This window comes from Corylus avellana, chromosome 4, assembly GCF_965113065.1.
Source record: "Corylus avellana chromosome 4, dhCorAvel1.hap1.2, whole genome shotgun sequence".
NCBI lineage: Eukaryota > Viridiplantae > Streptophyta > Magnoliopsida > Fagales > Betulaceae > Corylus > Corylus avellana.
Window position 1 is genome coordinate 3,360,690 of NC_142493.1, and position 17,712 is coordinate 3,378,401.

General features: G+C 34.8%; 4 protein-coding genes across 4 annotated transcripts; 1 reads left to right on the forward strand and 3 right to left on the reverse strand.

Annotated features, from left to right (window-relative positions):
• Nucleotides 1-1,790: 1,790 nt before the first annotated feature.
• LOC132177262 (F-box/kelch-repeat protein At3g06240-like) lies at nucleotides 1,791-2,306 on the reverse strand. The gene has a single exon (XM_059589513.2). It carries the CDS (start codon nucleotides 2,304-2,306, stop codon nucleotides 1,791-1,793), a length of 516 nt encoding a protein of 171 aa, XP_059445496.2.
• A 3,969-nt stretch (nucleotides 2,307-6,275) lies between these two features.
• On the forward strand, nucleotides 6,276-6,989 carry LOC148586153 (uncharacterized). Its single transcript, XM_088515466.1, has one exon. It carries the CDS (start codon nucleotides 6,276-6,278, stop codon nucleotides 6,987-6,989), a length of 714 nt encoding a protein of 237 aa, XP_088371592.1.
• A 2,671-nt stretch (nucleotides 6,990-9,660) lies between these two features.
• Nucleotides 9,661-12,159, reverse strand: LOC132179010 (basic helix-loop-helix (bHLH) DNA-binding superfamily protein). Its single transcript, XM_059591618.2, has 5 exons — nucleotides 11,541-12,159; nucleotides 11,306-11,440; nucleotides 11,153-11,215; nucleotides 10,940-11,062; nucleotides 9,661-10,094 (listed from the first exon to the last, which is right to left on the reverse strand). The coding sequence occupies exons 1-5, from the start codon at nucleotides 11,862-11,864 to the stop codon at nucleotides 9,927-9,929; spliced, it is 813 nt and encodes a 270-aa protein (XP_059447601.2). The 5' UTR covers nucleotides 11,865-12,159; the 3' UTR covers nucleotides 9,661-9,926.
• Nucleotides 12,160-16,866: 4,707 nt separating this feature from the next.
• Nucleotides 16,867-17,541, reverse strand: LOC132179555 (complex 1 protein, LYR family protein). Its single transcript, XM_059592296.2, has 2 exons — nucleotides 17,248-17,541; nucleotides 16,867-17,153 (listed from the first exon to the last, which is right to left on the reverse strand). Exons 1-2 carry the CDS (start codon nucleotides 17,440-17,442, stop codon nucleotides 17,100-17,102), a joined length of 249 nt encoding a protein of 82 aa, XP_059448279.2. The 5' UTR covers nucleotides 17,443-17,541; the 3' UTR covers nucleotides 16,867-17,099.
• Between the last annotated feature and the right edge of the window lie 171 nt (nucleotides 17,542-17,712).

Genomic DNA, 17,712 nt, shown 5'->3' on the forward strand with positions numbered 1-17,712 from the left:
TAAAAAAAAAAGCCCAAAAAGCCCTAAAGAAAGCCCAAAAGGGCAAAAAAAAAAGAAGCCCAATTTTTAAAAAATGGTTAACGGACGGTTATCTATGTCATTAACTGCTAACCGGCAGTTAACCACTAACCGGCGGTTAACCGCTAGCGGTTAGCGGTTAGTAAAATCTACTAACCGCTAAGGCAGTTATGGTTATTGCCAATAACTGCTAACCGTAACCGCCTTGACACCCATAGAGAGAGAGTTATTTCATGGGAATATAAGTTCAAGAAAATAAACATCTAATACATGCATGGTTAAAACTTGAAAGAAGTAAAAATTGAAAACATTTAACACGATAAATTAATCTTTCATAAGCTAAGTAAAGACTTAAATATTATCTTATAAAAATTTTAAAAATAAAAAATAAATAAATAAACTAATCAAGTAAAAGCAGGTGCGCTTGCACTTCCAAATGTTCCTCTCTTTCATAATTGTTAATTGTTGGTCATCCACTCATCCATGCTAGTGAAAAGGGCGATAAAGTAGACATTATATTATAGTAGACTTATATTTAATATGTTAGATTTTATTTAAGGTTAATTTAGATTAGTTTTGTTATCAGTATTTTATGAGTTCTACTCCAAATCTGAGTCTTTGTAATATTTCTATTTAAATGATAATATTTTAATAAAAATTATCAGAAACTTAATCCCAAACCTTGTGTTTGAAAAATAGTTATTAGGTTTCCTTAATATTTAAAAGGTCTAGGTTCCCTTAGAATCTAAAGTCTAGGTTCCCTCATAACCTAAATTCTATGCCCATTACGTATTCACGTAACACACAAACAAATGTGGTACAAATGGCATAGAAAAAAAGAATTGTGGTCCCATAAAAATTTAGTCTAAACTACTGAAAAATTTAGTACAGATTCTATCCTAAATAATGTAGGAAATTTAAAAGAAAATCGATGTCCATTTTGATAAGTGATTGAATTGAAAATTAAAATATATTTAGAAATAATTTTTTGTGGATTTTATTTTGCTTATATTATCTTAACACCAAATGAATTCTTATTTTATTATTTTATTTTTTATATATTGATTTAATTTTTAATCTTAATATATTTCTCATTCATGATTTGATCATATCAACAAGAATAATTGGTTCTATGATCATCATCATATTTCTCACCGACAAATAATTAATACTCAAAAAAAAAAAAACGTCACACATCCGCTTGAATATAAGTTTAATGAAATAAACATCTAATACATTGTTGAAAATGTTTAACAGGATAAATGAATCTTTCATAAACTAATTAGTAAAGACTTAAATATTATCTTATCGAAGAAAAGAAGGTGATGATCAAGTAAAAAGCAGATAGTCTTGCTCTTCCACATGTTCCTGTCTTTCATAATTGTTAATTTTTGGTCACTCTTGCTAGTGAAAAGCCTGAAAAAATAGCAAATATGAGATTTGAAGAGATTATTATTTCAATATATTGACCACACAGAATAGTCAAATGAAAAGAGTATTACAAAAATTGCATATTAATTAAAGTAAAACAATTGACATACAACCTTTCCTTCTTTCAGGCAGCGTAGATGCTCATGGTGCAGCATACTTGTTTACAATTGATCCCATGGTCAAAGAAAGGAAGTTGACTGATGCTACTCCGTCTTCAGCCTTGCCTATCCCGCCCACCACCCTTGCTCTAGTCCCCAGAGTAGTTTGCCAGGAAGAAAGAGTAGCTTAGGTCAAGTTTCCGTAGTAGAGTAGTTCTCTGGATAAAGAGATGGGGGGCATAATCAAAGCAGAAGACTCTCAATATATTGTAGCTCGTTATGCTCCATTAAAGAAAGCAATCCATCATAAACCCAAATATCCACATAATTCTCTTTCAAACTACTTATTAGATGATCCGGAAACTTCATCACTCGGAATTCCTCATCACACATATGAAACAACACAACCACACGTTCAGGACAGGAAGATGCCCTATCTCTTTCATGATTTCCAAACCAGTGGATTGCCCCATTCACGAAAGCCTCCTTATATGGATATATAGTATGTTTAAAATCATCAGCAACCCTAGCCGTCTCCCAAGTGCCTGTGCAGAGTTTATACAGGTCATACAATTCCAAGGGTGCGTGCGGTTCATAGACTATTCTCAACACCTTGTAATCATTACTTTTATGGTCAAAATCGAACCCGTATGCACGGTAGACAATGCCGGCCCATACAAAAATGGAAGGTCGAGGAAGAGTGAGAGACATTCTTATTGCAAGGTTCCAAAGAATCAGTGACTCTTGGCGATCATCCATATATTTGGTAATCGTCGTAAAAAGTATTAAACCCTTGCAATCATGTAGGATTCTATACTTTCTACCTCTAATTTGGCATGGATATTCAAGTTGTTGAAACTTTTTGAACGAACCATCCATATGGTGTAATTGGTGTTGCCACACTCTGTCTTCATAGCGATGAAAATGTAATAGGTGAATGTAATTGTCGGCACTCTCACTATGTTGGGTGTGCATGGAAATAAATGAAGGACTTGAAATCAAAGATTTCCATGATTTACAAACACATTGGAATCGTAAAAGTGATTTCACGCCTACTCTTACCAGGATTTCATTATGAAGATCATGTGGAAGAATAAGCCAGTTTGACATTTCTGTGATTTTTTCCATTTTCCTCAATTTGCGTGGCTTGGAGAAGACAAACTCCAAAGGGACTTGAAGATGCTCCTTCTCTTTCTCTCTTGCCGCTTCTCCAAGAAAAAAGCAAAAAAAAAAAAAAAACCCAAAGAAACAACAATCTCATGCGGCTCTCGCTCTCAAAGAAGAAGAAGAGGGCTCTTTCTTTTTTCTTCTTAGTGCATTTATAGATGCTTTTTTTAAGTCGTTTATAACCTAAATACCAAACGCAATAGAAAAGGTAGTTTAGTAGTTCAATGTAGAATTCATCTTGTGTAATTCTAAAAGTCTCTTTTTTTTTTTGAAGTGAAACTTAATACTTATATTAAACCAATAACTGTTGATCTGCAATTACAACAGCATGAATGCACAAAGGACATTCAAACCGTCAAATAACCTCCTCATTACAGTTTAATGCAAATTTAGCCAACCTATATGCAGCTTCATTTCCTTCTCGTTTAACATGTAGAGCCTTCCACTGACGAGCGATTTAGAATAAATTTAGCATCATCCACTAAATGCCCATACCTTCCCCAACATTCAGCTGAATTACGAAGAGCATTTACGACTTCAAGAGAATCCCCTTCTACCTCAACCTTGCTAAAACCAAACGTCAAACAAAATTCAGCCATTTTCCATGCTACTAGAGCCTCTGCTGTAGTAGGATCAAGCGTGGCTGTCATGGAACTACACAAGGCAGCAATAACAACCCCTACATGGTCCCTTGCCAATATACCCATTCCCACCTTTTTCCCATCTTTAGTTAATGCAGCATCCCAACTGACTTTAATGAAGTCTTCTACAGGTTGCACCCATTTTGCCACTACAGGTTCTCTTGAAATGATGGCTATTTCTTTGTTCCTTGCTTCGCTGCATTAATAGCCTCCCATTGATTATGTGCTCTTCTGAAAATAGTTGATGGACCCATCAATACCCCACCAAAAACCACATCATTTCGTCTCATCCATACCAACCTGGCTATAATCACAACAAGCTGTAATTCATATTCTGTCAATTTATTATACAGCTCAAGCAAAATGTTCAAGAAATTATCATCAGCGCATGCACACTTTTGAATTCTCGGGGGACATTCCAACCATACATCTTGGGCAGAAGGACAGCTCCACAAATAGTGCCCCACCGTCTCAGTTTCCAATTCACAAATAGGACATAAAGAATCTTGAGTAATGCCCCTCTTAAACAAGTTATTATTTGTGGCTAATATATTATTACAACTCTTCCATAGAAAAGTTTTCACACCCTCGAACTCCTTATTTTCTAGATTTTTCTCTACGCTTTTGAAACCAATTCCACATTTGAGCTGCTGCCAGTGACACCTTCCCCCATTCCTTTGGCAAAATGATAAGCACTACGAACGGAAAACTCACCATTCTTAGACCCCACCCATACCAACCGATCATTCTATGGCCTTAGACAAATAGCTAAGCCGCAAATCATATCTGCTTCTTCCTTCCTGAATATAGCTCTAAAAACCTTTCTTGTGTCTCTCTTAAGTCCCTCCAAAACTGATGTGGTTATTAAAATTACAATTTGATCAAAATTCAATAATGATCAATTACAAGCCCAATGGTGATTTTAATAGACACATCATTCTTAGAAGGACTCAAGAGAGACACAAGAGGGACTTGTAGCATTACTCATTAATCTTAATCCGAAATTTTTGATAGGTTTATGTGTTAAAGTGAATTTTCTATTGTTGGGCTAGCTAACGTGTTTCTTTGGTGAAATCAATGTTTTGTCAGTAATTTGGTAAGGTTTTGGAGTCAATTAGTAGATTATCATACGACTCTCATATAACTATGCTGATGTAGTGGTAAAAATTCGCTTTTGATTTTTTCTTTTTACAAGCCCTTGTTGATCCAAATGCTGATTTTCACTGTCACATCATTATAACTAGCACATAACCCGCGCTATGCGCGAGATTCTTCATTATAATTTAATTTCAAAAACTTAAACGCATCTTATCTTACTTTTCATTATAAGTTAAAATAGGTGTATGCAAAAATCTATCACGCCTCTTTTAATGAAAATACATACTAAATGTTATACACTAGTACATTATTGAACATTTACTTTTTCTTTTTTGAAGTGTACCAAACATGTACTTAATGAAAAGTATAAAAGAAAAAAAAATAGCATAAAAGAAAAAAAAAATAGCAATTGCTATTTTTTTTTTCTTTTATACTTTTCACATGTTTTCTTCTTGCAAGAAGAAAACTTGAATTCTGATTATCAAAATATTAATAAAAAATTAGTAGGAAACTCTGATATTATTAATGTGATACTTTTTATATTTCAATACAAATAAAACCCATAAATTTCTAATCATTTCAGAAAAATACAGAGTAAAATAAACATAATCTTACAAAGAATGAATATATATATATATATATATATATATATATATATATATATATATCATTCATTCTTTTTTGAAATAGTAGTCATTGCTTTCTCATTAAAACAAATCAACCGATGGAATACTCCATCATTACAATGTCTGAGATACAATCAAAATAAAATCTTCACTCAATAAACAAAATTTTCCTTCTTCTTTTTAATACAAAATAAAACACATATTTCACTCAACATTTAATGCAATCAAATAAATCTCTTCAACACTTTCAAAAAATACTAGAAAATCCGAGTAAATCACAAAAAAAAAAAAAAAAAAAAAAATCCAATAAAATATTCAAATGAATTAAAACATAAAATCTTATTGGTGTAATACCTATTATATTTCAATAGAATCAATACAAAGAAACTTTCTATTGAAACAAACATAAAAATAATCAAACTTTTTAGGTTAGTATTGTTGAAGAGTGTATAGAGAAAAAAGAAAAAAAACAAAGTTAATTCTTGAAGTTGTAGATTTTCTCAAATAAAAAACATACACATGGAAGATTAAGAAGAAGAATTACTTCAAGTTAATTCGGGATGGATTGGTGTGGAGAATTGGAGATGGGAAAACCACTCGCATTTGGAAGGATAGGTGGCTTCCATCACCAACTACCTATATGGTGCAATCGTCTCCATCTGTCATTGAAGCTAATTCTACTGTTAGTCGACTTATAGATGTGAATACAAGTTGGTGGAATCATTCACTGCTGGAACAAATCTTCTCTCGAGAGGAAATTTTATTGATTCAATCAGTGCCAATAAGTCTTACGGGCCAAGCGGATGCTCTCATCTAGCGGGGAACAACTAGGGGAGATTTTTCGGTAAGGAGTGCGTATTATATGCAAAAGGACCGCGAAGCTTGTTCCAAGCCAGTGGGTTCTTCACGAACTAGAGATAGCACCATTTGGAACACACTTTGGCAACTAGAAATCCCCAATGCCAAGAAGCACTTTCTCTGGAGGGCATGCCATGATATCCTCCCCACTAGAGCCAACCTATGCTATAGGAAGATTATCACAAACTCTAGCTGCCCGATTTGTGAGAAAGAAGAAGAGACTACCTATCATATCTTGTGGCAATGCCCCTCTGCGAGAGACGTCTGGAGTGCAGGGAATATCAAATTTCCAGAAGAGCAGTTTCGAAGGGCCATAGTTCCATTCGGTGGTTACAAGCATGTTGAGTAAATGTGACAGGACGGAATTTTCTCAATTTGTTGGCATAGCTCGTCACATTTGGCTTTGTCGAAATGAGATGCTTCATGGTGGGCCATTTATGCATCCCAACAGCATTATCCAACAAGCGGTCCAGGCAACCGAGGCCATGCAAGCAGTGAGGGTAGCGTCAGTGATCCATAGTACACTCCCAAAAAACACAGTGTCAATCACGTGGAAGGCTCCTCCTCATGGGTATTTTAAGGCTAACTGGGATGCCAGTGTGGATAAAACGAAGGGGAGAGTTGGCTTAGGACTAATTATTCGTGACCATCATGGGACTATGCTGGCGGCTAAGTGTATGAGCCGTAAAGGATTTCTGGAACCCACGTCTGCGGAGGCTATGGCAGCTATTGTGGCTACACAATTCTGCAAGGAGTTAGGCATATGGCTTGTTCAGATGGAGGGCGATGCAAAAAATGTAGTTGATACGGTGAACTCTAAGGACTGTGATGAGAGTGGTAGGGGCCACCTCATTGAAGATATCCGAGTAGCACTTCGTTCTATCCCGGTGTGGGAGATGAGTTATATACGCCGAGAAGGGAATAAGGTTGCTCATGCTTTAGCGGCCATCGCTATGTCTGAAAATGTTAACAAGGTGTGGCTTTCTGTCCCCCTGGATTGTATTCGTGCTCTTGTGCATACAGATTTTTCTCGTATGCAATCTTCAATATAAACGCCATGAGATAGCAATTCAAAAAAAAAAAACAAAAAAGGAAAAGTCTATATAACCCCCTCGTACTACCACTCAATTGACAATGTCCCCCCGCCCTCCCCCCGCCCCCAAACTTTCAATTGTGACAATGTCCCCCTCAAACTACCAAAAATTGTCAATGTTCCCCCCAATGACGAAATTACCCTTAGTAAAATATAAACAAAAATACTAAAACTTCTAGAAAAAATCTAAAACTAACAAAAAAAAAAATCCGAACTTGGCCAAATTTTTCTTTTTTAAAATCAATTTTATAAGTAAAAAATTAAAAAAATTTCGATTTTTTTTTTATAAAAATTGAAAATTTTCATTTATTTTATTTTATTTTTGTTTTATAATTTTATTTAAATAAAAATTTACGTTTTAAAAAATAAAATTTTCGCTTAATAAAATGAAATTTTTTGTTTTTTTTTAAAACTAAATAAAAAAAAGTTTTTAAAAAAAATAAAAATTTCCGTTTTTTTTTTGAAATAAAAATTTTTGTTTAAAATTTTTTTAAAAAAATATTATTTTTAATTTCAAAATTTTCATTTTTTTAAAAAATCAATTTTTTTTATTTATTTATAGGGATATTTTTGTCTTTTTGAGAAATCTATAGGGGCATTTTTGTCTTATTGCTAGCCTTGGGAGGGACATTGACAATGTTTTGGTAGTTTGGGGAGGACATTGTCACAATTGAAAGTTTTGGGGGGACATTATCAATTGAGTAGTAGTTTGAGGGGGGTATGTGGACTTTACCAAAAAAAAAAAAAATAGGTTGTTATATTTGAAGAGTTGAGAGATCTAGAGAGGTGAAAAAAAAAAGGTTTAAATCGGTGAGTGAGAAAAAAAAAATCCGAAAATCAAATTGTTTTTCAATGGCTTATTATTTAGAAAAAAACAATTCTTATTTTATAAATTATCTATTATTACATGCACAAGGTATATGTAGAAAAAAAAAAATAGTCTTTAACTTTTTCTAAATTTGAATTAAAAATATTAAAGTGACTAAAAGCATTAATACAATAATAATTTGATTTGTATTATTTGTTTCCTTATTTGATTTGAACATTAATAATACTTAATATTGTGCATTAAATGTTTGAATTTAATGAAATCACATATAAGGAAAATTATTAATATATAATTAAATGCATTTAATTAAGCTAATTTAATGACCGGTTAACTATTAAAAAACCGGTTCACTCTTAAAAAACCGGTTTATCCTTTTAAAAAAATGGTTCACGCCACATGTCGCAATATTAAGACACTTTTAAGAGTGATTCGGTTTATATATATATATATATGAGTCGTATAAAAGTTTACTAAATAGCATTACTCTTGTTTCTGTAAAATTAAGGTTTTGTGATAAATTGGTGAAAGTTGATAAATTGGTGAAAGTTTTGGAGTCAATTTTGTGCTAGTACTCCAATGAACGAGAGTGTCATATATGGGATTGTTGTAGGTGACAAATCATCAAATTATCTTCATATGGCAAGCAGTGTATGTGTATGTTGATGAAATTGATTTTCGGTATTTTACCCATTTGTTGATTTACCTAACTCTTAGGTAGATTATGGAAAAAATTTAGTGAGTTTCTGAATTTTGTCCACTGCTTTTTATTTTTATGTTATCATATGTTAAGAGAGAAATTTCTCAACTATTGAGAATGAGTCAAATAAATGATCTGACCCATCAAAAAAATTGATACCGCCCAAAAAGGCTGTTTCGTACTAGTAGGAAACGGTATCAACACCAACCCTTGTTAGGATAACAACATGACCATAAGAAGTCAGTTGAGGGTAACAAACACGAACATCAGTAGTCATTGTGGGTAGGAAAAAAAACAACACAAGCACACATATGAACATTTTAACAACAAAATTTAATCTGGAAGCTTCATCACTCCAAGTTCCCCATCACACATATGAAACAACACAACCAGTCGTTTAGGAGAGTTGGATCCCATATCTCTTTTATGATATCCAGACCAATGGCTTTACCCATTCACTAAAGCCTGCATATATGAAGGTAAAGTGAGGCCCATTAGACACCATATATGTTGAGACACTTGCTTAATGTTTACCTATTCACTTTGGAGATTTTTTTTGGCCATTAAATTACCACCCATGATGGTTGATGTCAACAACTTTATATATATACATGAAATATTTGTTAATTTGACACGTAATAACAATGGTCTATTGGGAGGATGGCTCAAAAATTAGGTCCCCCATTAGACACCATATATGTGGAGAAGAAGAAGAAGAAACAAAGCACTTAGCAGCCATGTGGAAAAAGACTGAGCAAAAGAAGAAACAAAGCATTACAGGCTTCATTAATTCTCCATTCTGACCAAGGGCTGATTTTGTGTATTACTTGAATACCCATGAAAGAGTCCCCCTTCAAGGATGAGGGAGTTGGCACCAAACTGGTTGGCTTTCAACTCAAATAAACAGAAAAGCACAATTCAGGAGGCCCCATTGGATTTGAATGTGGTTTTATACTAATACAGGTCATGGAAATGGCCGCCCGAGGAAAAAGCCAAGGAAATCTCCCTAGTTTTTTTGAACATTTCAAATTTTTTTTAAGACAGTAAAATTAAAGGTAAATTTAAAAGCAAAAACTAGAGAGAAGAGATTTGTGCACCCCCCCATCTCAAAATGCAAAATTGCCTGCCTTGGTAATTGGTTAAGTATGGGAAATTTACAGGTGTAAGCCATGCTAAAATCCTTCCCATTTCCACCCCCAAAAACCACACGTATTCCATTCCTTCCCAAAAACCAAAAAGAAAAAGAAAAAGAAAAACACATTTTCAAAAACGTGTGAACTTCTGTTCATTCTTTTTCTTTCACCCTTTTTGACCCCTTTTTCCAAAAAAAGGAGCAGCCATTACAGTTTGAAGTACCAATCTGGGAAATTTCACTGCTTTGTTGACGATGAAACATCATGGCTCCCCATGGCAGCAGCCGACCAGAAATCAGCACCGTTGCTGTTCGCCACGTGTAAGGTGCATTCTACCGGAACCAAGCACAGCCCTCTGCTCCTCAAGTCCTTTTCTGCTTTTCCCCCGTTTTCTCCGCCCTCATCCTATCAATCATCCCCACAGAATACGATACCAAAAGTTAAGGGTTATCCTTATCCTAATTCACACTCATATTTAAATTAATAATAACAAAAATCACACTGATATTGATCACTGACTACTAAGTCCTTTCACTCATGGCCCATGCTCAAAATTTCTGCGAGTTCAGTGTATAGTCACATTTATGTGGCACCCACTTGCTCGAATTGTGAAAAAAGTTACATGAATTTCGGAGCCGGTAAATTTTTACATGATTCACAATATTAAATAGTTAAAGTGTCTGATCCATTATAAGTAAAATTAAAATTAATTTATATAGTCATATATCCATATCTTAATATAATCTAAACCTGACACGAGACATAATTATTGACAATTTTTAACATTACCTATAAACTCGACACGAACCCAATATGAATTTAAGGAATTAGAGTTGAAGAGTTTAACTCATTTAATTAAATATGTCCGTCCAATTAAAGTTAACTTATATAATCTTTTATATATATATATATATATATATATATGGTTTAACACAACTCAAATTCTACATACAAACACAAACACGAATTACTGCCCATACATTTATCTAAATAAAATGTAGACTTATGCGAACATCTGGCAAGACAGATAGGTCTCGAAAAAGCATTTTTATATCTAAGATGGCAATTTAAACTGCAAAATTTACTGAAAATCAATATCAATCAGGATGTATCTGAACCGTGAATGTGGTGGCCTTCGTCAGTGCTTACGGGGCCGTTGATAGGACAAGAGAGGATTGTGAGGTTTGATAAAAAAGTATATAATGAAAGAGAAAGAAAAGGAATCTGACAGAGATGTGTTTGGTACTTACAAGTAGGAGGTGGGGTGAGGAAGATGGCAGGCGTTGAAGGTAAGGGGAGCAGAGGACCTGAACCTGGTCGTGCAGAAACCTGATATATCCCATCGCTTCGTGCAGCACTGACGCCGTATCTGTCTGCACCATTTCAATTTCTCAGTTTCAATTTCCAACCATCACTCCATGCCATTCAAATATGTACTCTGTTTTCTGTAAATACTTACTAACCTTGCCAAACGGAGAAACAAGCTGCTGCAATGTTGTGATTCGTTCACCCAGCTTCTCCTTCCTCTGATGAGCAAAATAATGTTTAATTATTCAGACGAAATAGCGACATGCAATGCAATTGTGTGTGTGATAGTGATAGAGAGAGGCAGAGACCTTTGCCTGGCCGGCCGTAGTGGGGGTGGGATTCTCCATTTTCGGCTTTTTAGAGGTTCTCTGACCTGCCACCGTAGCTGTGGTGATGGTGCTCATGCACTGCACCAATTCCTGGCCCGACCCATTTCGCTTTTTCTGCAAAAATCATAAAGAAAATGAACTTTGAAGTAAAACCCATAACAGATTAAAAGCTCTGCTTTTATTTGCCAAACAAGCTTAAAAACAGAGTACATACAGTTGGAGCAGATTTTGAAAAAGTGTTTATACTGCTATTATTGCTGGAAGAAGCGGAGGAGGAATCGCTGCATGTGACCCCTGATTTCTGCGGTGGAGTCCTTGTAGTCTCGGAATACACTGGCTCTGCTTTGTGTTGGTAGTTCCCAAAGCAAAGCATTTTGGGAGGCTTTTCAGAGGAAAAAACAGAGGAGTAGTTGAAGGTGCGGTCCACATCAAGACCCACAGCAACATCAACATCGCCATCATCATCTGCCAGCAAGAGCTGAGAGAAACTCGTTGCCCCTCTGAGATGGTCCCCCCCAAATCCCTCATTATCCGCCATCAGAAACCCTTAAATCAATCTTCCACCCAACAACAACACAAAAAAAAAAACCCAAGTGTACAAAACCCAAGACTTTAATCTCCTCTTTAGTATCCTCTCAGAAAGAGAAAGAGAAAGGGCCACTGAGAAAGTAACTGAAACAAAGTAACAACAAGAGAGAGAGAGAGAGAGAGAGAGAGAGAAAGAGCAGAAAAGGGATTGGGAAAGTTGTGGGATTTGGTTCAAGAGAAAACAACAGAAGCTTCTTTCTTAGAGATGACAATCCTATGTGTCCTGATGAGACAGATTTTGTTGTGTCGTGTGTGCTTGTGATATTGCTGTGGTGGGGCTACAGCCGTTACGATATGGACTCCTGGCTGTGGCTGACTGCTGCGGCTCGTGCTGGGCTTTGTTTTTCCAAGGCTGGCGTTGGTTTTCGACGTCTTCGGTCAAACCCACCTGGCCCGAGAAAACCGTGGTTTCGCGCCCCAACGCGTTTCTGCCCCAAACCAGGCCAGTGTTTCGGTTTTTGGCCCCCGAAACCGATACGTCATTACTCAAAGTTTACCACCGACTCCGAATGCAATCCTCACTATTTCAAGTAAAATAATGAAATCTAGATTATATTTTGTTTTTTGCATAATTTAACGTAATGAATATGTTGTTATCCTATTTAAATGTTTTAAATAATATAATATTATTTACATTATAAGATATCGACTATAAAAAACATGACTCTTTTTCGTTTTAGAAAATTTTGGGTAGTGAGCCTATTGGCTTGGGTGACCCATTTTGTTACTGAAACTGGTGTTAAACTATGGCTCAATCAGTGTTGATGTAATCTTAGTATAATTATTATTCGTAAAATAATGCTCAATATTCTTTCAAATAATTTTTTTTAAAAAAAAAATTAATAATATATCATGATTAGTTCCACAAGAATCACATGCATAACTCATCAAAATAACTGGTTTTGGCATATTGCACAAGAATCACATGCACAACTCGTCAAAATAACTGGTTTTGGCGTATAGTAACATTATCCATATTGAACAAAATCTTCAATTCTCTCAAAAGGGATATCATAATAAATGCATGGGAGTTCAGCTTCACTCAAAAAATAACATAAAACCACAAATATTACATCCGGTCATAATTAAAGTAAACATTAATGTTAGTCATAAAACGCATAATTTATTTAAAAACTTTTGAGGTAAAGAGCGGAAAAACAATTAATTTATTTGTCTTACTTAGTTAAAATAACTCATTAAAATGATACACCTTTGTAATAATAAAAGACACAATTGAACCGTTACTTGGTAATTGTTATTAAATATTATGAACAAAAATATATATCAGTCTTTTTTAAAATAAAGGTTTTATATTCACAATTAATTACTAAATTTGCCCCCAAGTTATCTTTTAAACAAACTTGAGATTCATCTAATAAGCACAAAAATATCATGAAGTCATAAAAGCAATTAACTCATACTCTTTTACATTCTAAATTATATAAATATGTTTATTTATTAATGTAGCATAATTTTATGTTGAGGAATGATTTATACACTAAATAAAACAAGTTAAAGTGGAGTTTAAAAAAAAAAAAAAAAATTTTTTGCATGGCACGCCGCGTGCTGTCCATCTTTACCCTTATCGAAAAGAGTCATGATTAGCAGCACGCGTCGTGCGTGGCACGCCCACGCACGACAGTGCAAAAAAAAAAATTTTTTTTTTTTTTTTTTTTTAAAAAAAATTTTTTTGCACGCGGCGTGCCATGCACGCCGCGTGCTGTCCATCTTTACCCTATCGAAAATATTCTATGCAAATTGACGAACAGTCGAACACACGACTTGACTGCCCTTTCCACGGCCACGTTTCAGCTAGTCATCAACAAAGTCAAGTAAAAAACGAAAGAAGACAAAAAAAAAAAAAAAAAAAACAGAAGGAACAGCCAATTTGGCTCGTGGTACCTAATTGGTTTAATTAAAAGGGACACGTGGGGAAAATGTACGGGGTTGGTGGGAAAGTTGAGGCTTCTCCCGACATTTGCTTCATCGCAAGCCGCGTCATCCGACACCTCGTTGGTCGTTGGCTCCGTTACTGTGCATGTCTCTCCCTTTGCGCAGTTCAATGTCTAATTTAGAACAAAGGCTCCCATTTCCTAATTATTACCGGAATTACCATTTTACACCTTTTTGAATCATTTTTTGTTTTCCTTGAGATGAGATTTATATTGCTAAAAAAGTATAAATACTTTTTTTTTTTTTTTTTTTTTTTTTTTTTATAACGTAGGAAAACTTTACTCAGATTAAATACTTATACAAGATAGTTTCTGGAGAGTCCAATCTCAAAGCCATATATATATATATATAAACTCTAAAGTCCCTTTCCTTTTCTTTCTATCTTGTCGCACATGTAGCATCACCGTATTACTGTGCTCACCCTTATCATTTTAAATGAACGGTTCAAATCGCAATAATATATCAAAAAAAAAAGAGTAATTATCTTTTCTCCCACAAACTACTATATACCTCCATCAACTACCAATTTTACATTACGATTCCATCAAACTATCATTTTGTTACAAAAACTCTTTTCCGTCAGTTAAAGTCGTTAAGTTGGACGGTCAACCCATTACATGCGCATAAAGTTAATAGTCGATGGAAGTATATGGTAATCGATTAGTAATTCATAGAGGAAATGATAATTAGCCCCAAAAAAATGCATACGCATTCAAGGCATGTGACATGCACGTGATGGGTTGATCGTCCGACTTAACAACCTTGACTGACAGAATAGGGGTCTTGGTAACGAAATGACAATTTGATGGGGTCGTAATATAAAGTTTATAGTTGATAGGAGTATATGGTAATCGAGAGGTAATTAATGAGAAGAAAGGATAATTACCCCAAAAGAAAATCAGTGACCTAACAATCATTTTGGTCACTAGAGTGATTTGACCGTCTTCAATTCGACCCAATTAAGGTGGTCAGATCACTCATTTGCCAAAATAGAAAAATGGCTCAATCACTATGAATGGTCGGATAATCAAACTCCTTTAGTTTCTAAGATTGGATTAAAAAAAGTAGTTCAGCAACCCAACAAATGGGATTGGGTGGCCAATCCACCTCAATGATCAAAGGATGTGATACAATCACCTCCAACCGCCGCCCTATGACCTCTTTGCAGTACAAGCCACCATTTGTTCCACTGGTGCAGCATGAACCGTTAATGTCAATTCCATTAGGTGATACAGAGAAAAAAAAACCAAATGACAGGATGAAATGACACCCTAAGAAAAAGATAAAAGATGTTCCTCATGTTTTTAAACCAGAATTAAAAAAGGACAAGAGAATGTGACTTCCATTTTCACCTATCCACAATCACAATATAGAATTGTCCCATCAAATCACCCACACTGTTTCTTTTGCATCTGCTCGATCGCTCTCCCTGTCCTCCTCTTCTTCCTTTTCACACCACCCCAACCACCAATGTTGTTGTTGTTGTTATAAAAGGTATTTTTTATAAACCAAACAGATGAAAAACCTAGCAGAGTGACTCTGTTAAAAACATGCTCTGATGTTCTCTTGGTGCAGTTTCTAGGGAAGTGAAATGGCTAAGTATTAGAATGGGAGCAAGTAGCAATGGTTGTACACAATTATGACCATTTTGTGCTGGTAAATGCTTAGCAAGATTAAGTATGGTTCTCAATGTTTCTCAGGATCACCATAAATTATATATAACACAATGAAAACAGCATCAAGTTTAAGGCGGAATCCAAATTGCCAAACATGCTCAATGTTCTTAGGTTGATTCACAGGAGAGTAGATGAATCTTAGACATTACGTCTTTATCCTACAACTATCTTACAATAATGATGTGATAGTTTCAACTAATCTTTTTTTTTTTTTTAAGGACTAGTCTAAAGATTGTTAGGACTATCACATTTGCATTCTAGGATAATTGTAAGATAAAAATGCAGCAGACAACATTATTCTTCACGGGAGGTGAAATAGCGAAGTATTGGAAAGGAAGTCTGAAATTGCAAACGTAGCTTTGAATGAGTAATGCTAAAAATTACATTTTTATCCTACAACTATTTCATAATGTTAACGTGACAGTCTTAATCAATATTTGGATCGATCCTTGTTAAAAAAAAAAAAAGAGTAATGCTAAAAACTACATTTTTATCTCACAATTACTTCACAAATCACAATGCTAATGTGTTAGGTTTTTTTTTTTTTTTTTTTTCTTTTAATATAAGTAACACAATGCTGATGCGTTAATTCTAACTAACCTTTGATTTTATTATTATTATTATTATTATTATTATTATTATTATTTTGTAACTATAACTTATCCAAGGGTTGGTTGAGACTGAAATATCAGCATTTTGACATAAAAATACACTAAAAATAGCAAAGTTTGCAGATTTAATGCTGGTCAATGCACATCCAAGGAGAAAATTTCGTATAATTAACACAACCATATTATGGAGGATTGATACAAATCTCACAAAACATCCATGGTTAATCATGCAATTAATGAACATTTTAATAAAGTAATCAAATAAAAGATTTGGAAAAACTTCACTTTGGTCCCCTGAACTTCCACTCGATTTTACAAACTCCCCATAAACTTCCAAATCTTTCATTTTGAACTCTTGAACTTTCAATTATTCTCAATGTAGACCCCCCCGTTAGATTTTAAACGTTATATTATGTTTATACCCCTGACTTTTGTATAAAATTTCAACTTTCAAAACGTTTTTTTATTTAAAAATAAAAAATAAAAAATCAATGACATTTTGGTCTTTTTTTTGTATTTTTAACGGCTAAAATTAACTGAAATGTTCTAATTGAGAGTAATTGAAAGTTTAGGGGTCCAAAATAAAAGATTTGAAAGTTCAGAGAGATTTGTAAAATTGAGTAAAAGTTCAAGAGTCAAAGTGAAGTTTTCCCAAAAGATTTCCATTTACAACACGTATACAGACACATTGCATTGATCATCATAGCCAACATTGTCAAACCATTCGAATTTTATTAAAGCACATTCGAAACGGATATTGCAGCAAAGCAGCATCAGATATATCACAATTTGCTTCAGACACATACAATTAAAACATTATGCAATAGAAACACTACCCCTCTTGTCAGAAGACATATAAGCAGCAATTTGCAAAACTGAAAAGGAAAGTGGGCTAACGCCCTTTGAGGAATAGAAACAAGCATATGGTAGACATACGCGTACCCACTACCCGTAACAGATGTCCTTCAGCTTATCCGCGGCCGATTGATCCACCGAATACTGCATTAACAAGAAAGTCAAGGTGGGTCAGCAAAAATCGAAAAGATAAAAACGTTCGTAATTTTGATTGAGAGAAAAAGAGGGGGATGAGGACCTTGTTGAGGACCCAGACGGAGTGGTTGTAAGCGCGATGGAAGAGCTCGTCGAGGGCATTGGAATCGTTGGCGTCGACTTCTCTGTAGTTGACGAAGTTTTCGCGGAGGTACTTGGCGTAGTAAGGCCTGGTGTCTTTCGGCAACCGCCTCACCAGCCTCAGGACCTCACCGTAGACTCTCAGCGCTTTCTCCATCTCCCTTCAAAGCATCGATCGACACCAAACCTTCTCAAGTAGAAATGGGCCTTTGGTCTATTTTGGAGCTCATCGAATTTGGAAACAAGGGTTCGGAACCGTGGATTTCTTTTTGCCCGCCCAATTACACGTTACGCAGCCCATGGGCCGGTTGACACTCATGGTGTTGCCTTGTGGCTTCAACATTTTGTCAACTCGACAACTCTTATCACGAAGGAGAGATGATTCATTTTACTGTTAATATTTTGTTTTATTATATGATTTATTCAT